Source organism: Toxorhynchites rutilus, chromosome 2, assembly GCF_029784135.1.
Source record: "Toxorhynchites rutilus septentrionalis strain SRP chromosome 2, ASM2978413v1, whole genome shotgun sequence".
NCBI classification, from domain to species: Eukaryota; Metazoa; Arthropoda; class Insecta; order Diptera; family Culicidae; genus Toxorhynchites; species Toxorhynchites rutilus.
Window position 1 is genome coordinate 136,749,967 of NC_073745.1, and position 5,666 is coordinate 136,755,632.

At 38.0% G+C, this 5,666-nt stretch overlaps 1 protein-coding gene across 1 annotated transcript; it reads left to right on the plus strand.

Moving 5' to 3' along the window:
* Positions 1–3,852: 3,852 nt before the first annotated feature.
* On the plus strand, positions 3,853–4,572 carry LOC129766157 (odorant receptor 67d-like). Its single transcript, XM_055766624.1, has 3 exons — positions 3,853–4,058; positions 4,119–4,449; positions 4,519–4,572. Exons 1-3 carry the CDS (start codon positions 3,853–3,855, stop codon positions 4,570–4,572), a joined length of 591 nt encoding a protein of 196 aa, XP_055622599.1.
* Positions 4,573–5,666: the final 1,094 nt, after the last annotated feature.

Consider the following 5,666-nt stretch of genomic DNA (forward strand, 5'->3'; position numbering starts at 1 on the left):
AAGAGTTTTTTTTTTTTAATGTTTTCTAACATATAACGCAGCGACCAAATACTTTTGGTTTTGTGATTTTTCAATCAAATGCAATCAGCAGGAAAGCTTCTGAACATTATTCTTCCCCATCAGTAAGATATGTTCGTTTCCAATACAAACATAAACGAAAAATGAAAAACATAATTCTCAATCGATTATTGCTCAGTCGCCGAAAGTTTCAAACTCAGAGAGTTCATTCGCCTCTAGTTTGCCTTCCAAATTGCCATCGTAAACCACACCTTTCGATTCAGTCACGGACAAAAAGCATACTTAAGCGATATTCTGGTGGTGAAACGCACCATTCTTTGTGTGGACACCGACTGGACAACATCGTTGCTGGACGAGCTGGACGGCGAGGGATCGAGGGATTCGTTACCTAGCCTGATCTGACTTGAAAGACATGCAGTTTGTTTGGAACTGTGAGGGAGAGCAGAAAAGCCGAGCCATCAGAAGGAGAAGAGAAGGTGACCAAGAGAGTATCAGCAAAGATATTATCGTTGCTGAAAAATAATTGCCAGTTCCCCTGGGAATTGAAAAATACATTCATGCGAAAGAGTTTTTTTTTAATGTTTTCTAACATATAACGCAGCGACCAAATACTTTTGGTTTTGTGATTTTTCAATCAAATGCAATCAGCAGGAAAGCTTCTGAACATTATTCTTCCCCATCAGTAGGATATGTTCGTTTCCAATACAAACATAAACGAAAAATGAAAAACATAATTCTCAATCGATTATTGCTCAGTCGCCGAAAGTTTCAAACTCAGAGAGTTCATTCGCCTCTAGTTTGCCTTCCAAATTGCCATCGTAAACCACACCTTTCGATTCAGTCACGGACAAAAAGCATACTTAAGCGATATTCTGGTGGTGAAACGCACCATTCTTTGTGTGGACACCGACTGGACAACATCGTTGCTGGACGAGCTGGACGGCGAGGGATCGAGTGCCTTTCTCAAGGCAATGAGGGTGGAGGTGTAATGCAGGAGTTAGAGTAGAGTTCCAAGGGCCTTTCTCAAGGCTAGAGACGAATGAACTGAAAAGTTTAAAGTCTCTATAATACAAAACCATTCTATCCATGAAACGCATTCATTTTTCGTGAGGACATCGACAAGACAACATCGTTACTGAACGAGTTGAACGAGCTGGACGAGCTTGATGGTGAGGGATCAAGGGATTCATTACCTGGCCTGACCTAACCTGAAACGCATTCAGTTTGTTTGGGACTGTGACGGAGCGCAGAAAAGCCGATCCATCAGAAGAAGAGAAGATGACCGAGAGAATACCAGCATCGAAAATTGGTTCCGCATGAGACATCGGAGCAACCGCTACACACATACACGCGCGCCACTCTTTACGTTTGCTGGTTATCGATAAGAATCCGGAAAGAAGTGATCGTTGCTGCAAAATAATCTGCCAGTTCCCCTTGGAATGGAGGTGTAAATTTCATTCAAGCGAAAGAGTTTATTTTAACGTTTTCTGTCCATATAATACTGCGACCAAATACATTTGGTTTTGTGATTTTTCAATCGAGTGCAATTAACAGGTGGTTATCGAGTTAACATTACCCACTGGTGGTGGACTTCGGGAAGAGTCCGGTAAGATACCGCTGCTGCAAAATAATTTGCCAGTTCCCCCCATTGAAAATAACATGTAAGCGAAAGAGTTTATTTTAATGTTTTCTAACCATATAACACTGCGACCAAATACATTTTGTTCTGTGATTTTTCAATCAAGTGTAGTTAGCAGGGGAGCTTCTGAAGATTATTCTTCCCCATCAGTAGGATATTTTCGTATCCAATATTGGATGCATAAAACCTTGTACCTCCAACGTAACGCTCCCGTTTTCGAAGTCCCCCAAATATTCATTTATTCATTCATTCAGAATGGACTCAGATTCAACAACACTAAATCAACGATAGTCCTACGTCACCATTGCGGTTATACCATATATATAACCCACTCCCTGTTTTTTTCTTGTTTTTCCCTATCTTGCTCTCACACATCAAACTATTTGTAGTATTTATCCAGGAAACCCAAAGTAAGTGATTGCGTGTGTTATATATTTTGTTTATTCTCCATCGGTGTGTATTACACGTTTTTTCGTGTGTTATATAACAGAATATATAAATTTATCTCGGTTACCTTTTCCACCATCGCTATTGGATTTAGACACAAAGTACATGCGTTAAATAATAAAACATAGTCGGTCCAATAAATTTTACAGGTTTTTCTTCTCAGGATACCTAAAGATAATTTCTGTCCCGTGTCGAGATTTTAGGGTTTTCATTTCGTCGAATGGTCGATAGTTCGCGATCACATCACTAACCTCAGTGAATCCTGGTTATTACCTTTCCCCACTAACAAATATCCCTTCCATGATAATCGCTAGGAAACCACGCTATAGAGGCATCCCTTCTGGCCTTCGGGCTTCGATTAACATACTAACCCTTCTCCTGGTGACTGTAAGGACGTGGCCGGCGTTGTTATTGACTATTCAAAGCTCGAACCACCGAAACTTGCACAATTAGAATGGTTTGCTACTCCCAAGCGTCATTCAGTGTGTTCTTTGTGCAATTTCGCTGGCTCAAGTCAATTACGGAGAGCAACTACGAATTGTACAGTCTACCCAAGCTCAAGCTAAGCCAACGTTAGTCCTACGCCCAACTTGCGGTTATATCAAAGATATAACCCATTTCTAGTTTATTGTCCTTTTTGTTTAATTTTTGATGGCGGTTATCGTCTTAAGCGGTCCATTTCTCTGTATGTCATAGATCCCATCTCCAGATATCCGTTTGATCTTCATCAAAGAATGGACCGTCTTCACAGTTGGATTCGGGAAAACCATTTTCCCACAATCGATAAAGATCGAAAAAACATTTAAATTCCTATGATTCCAAACTGCTAATCGCATGAACAAAATCGACATTTAACCTATTCACTGTGTGCAATTTCGATCACTGGAACAACTCTGAGCTGTTGAGTCTATCCAGATTTTTCGAGTAGTATTGTTAAATGCGTAATAGCCCTAAAGTAATTGGGACCTAATTATCTTACAATATGAACGCTATTTTTTTGCTCTGACATACATTATTCATATCGTAAAGTATTTATGCATGATGCTGACACGAAGCTTTAATAAAAATTTATATTATACCGAGGTTAGACCCGACAGTAGACTATTCCAGTAATGTGTCCAGTAATGAATTGGGAAAAGTCTCACGAAGTGTTTCTACAAAATCAGCAAATGATGCGTCGATTAGCCGATATATGTGGCTTGGATATTTTCAAAGAAAAATTCACATATAACTATAGAACAATTTTGTGTATTGCGATATTGATATGGTGTTTTGCTAGTTTATCTTACAGCAATTTTTACTACTACCCGGACATGGTCAGGATATTGGACTTGATAGTCACATGGTCATGCTTCTTTCAGGTATTTCATACTTATAACATATTGAACACAGTAGATATCTTCTTTGATTGCGTCGTGTAGGGGGCGATCAAAATTTGCAACCTATTCATCAATGAGAAGTTCCACACCGAAGTGTACGAGCAAATGTACGCTTTTCATTGCAAATATAGCAACCACCCGAGGGGAAACTCATCACTTCTTGTCGTTACTAAAAGGATCTTTTTTTCGACGAAAGCACTGATTGTGGTTTACGTGGGAGGCTGCTGGTGTTTCGCATTGTATCCTCTTTACGCTTATTTTATACTTGGAGAACGCGAATTGATGATGAAAATGTTAATTCCGTTTTATCCAGTGACTTCGAACTTCAGATACTGTCTGACTATAGCGTTGCAATTTACCCTAATAGTAATGGGTGCCGCAGGCTTAGCATTCTTCGACGGGATGTTCATGACGTATGCTGCGAATCTTATTGGATATGTTGAAGTGTTCAGACATGAGTCTAATGAACTGAACGAGATGTTAGTTGAACAGCAAAGGGAGAATAGTACCGAGAAAAAAGAAATGATCCGAGAAAAATTAAGACACATTCAGCTCCAACATCAGGATATTATTCAGTAAGTATTTGAAAAAAGAATACACGATGATCGTTTGTTAATGGTCCCTACAATTTACAGTTACGAGTGTAATCTTCGAGACAAATACTTTTACGTGTGTTTCACGCATGTTACGACATCGGTGGTCGGTATAACCGTCGCGTTGTCACTTGTGTACTTGGAAAAGTATGTCCCATGCTATGCGATCCTCGGGATGTTTATGGTGCAACTGTTGGTATTTTGCGTTCTGGGTACAATTCTAACCCTGAAAAACGAAGACATGATTACGATACTTTACGACATCAATTGGTACATGCTGGAAAAGCCGGAGAAAATGGATCTACTGCACATGCTGCACCGTAGTCAGAATGTTGTTGAACTGTCCGTCGGAGGTTTGACTCCTATGAATATGGTAACATATTTGGGGGTAACTGTTTCATAATGATATTTTTCTTCTTTGTTTTAACTCTCAACTTTCCAGATAATGAAGCGAATCTACTCTTATTTCATGATGTTGGTCAATTTTGTAAACTAGATTTAAAGGAATCCTAACTAATTGTTGAATGCCACATAATCATGAATAATTTCACTATGCTTGAACTGTAATGCTCAGTAGCCGATACTCAAGCATACCTTTGAATTGAGCTTAAGATCCACCCAGTTTTTGTGTCTTTATTCATAATTACAATTTGCGTAATGAACATAATCGACATATGCTTATTCTTGCAAATAGTTGAGGTATGAATTATACACTCAAAGAAAAGAAAAATCATCCCAGAAATATGATCAAAATTTTGTTCACACACAGTTTTCCCGAATTCAGTAAATAAAAATGTGTTCTAGTTATCCAAATATAGTTTGAAATTATTATTATTTTTATTTAATTTTTATCAGTTTACCTAGTATAGTCATAAGTTCTGGTACACGGAATACAAATCATATTGTCCATCATATCATTTTTTTATAAAATTTCTTTCAAAGTTTTATTCAGCTACTCAACAGCTACAAATTACACAAACAAGTTATTCAAAATGAAGGAAGGAAGGTCTTGAATTATAGAGACTTTAACTCGAAATGACCTACATTTGCCTTCTAGCATAGGTGGAGACGACCTGGTCATTTATCGATTGCAGCACGCACACATAAGTTGTTCACTGCACGGGTGAGCGCATACTTGAGAGACTCAATATACGGGGGACGAGTAGAACAAACCATAGCCTCTAACCACCACGATACACAAAATTGCGGGCGATTCCAAGTGGTTGCAAAGTGCGATAGATAACATCATTATCCATGCCACATTTTTCGAGCTCAACTATCACAATACGATTCTCGACGTGTAGAGAAGGATTAGATAGGTCTATTACTGTTTGCGTATAGAATACGTTTACTCATGTTCCAGTATTCATAACTATTATATATATATATATATATATATATATATATATATATATATATATATATATATATATATATATATATATATATATATATATCCTAATTAGTTCTCCACAACTTTCCTGCATATTTTCTGTACAATCAATGGTTTCGGAACTACAATTTTGACGTGGGTCTAACCGGAATATATGGGGGGTAAAATGAAAACATAAACACTGAACATGCAGGAAA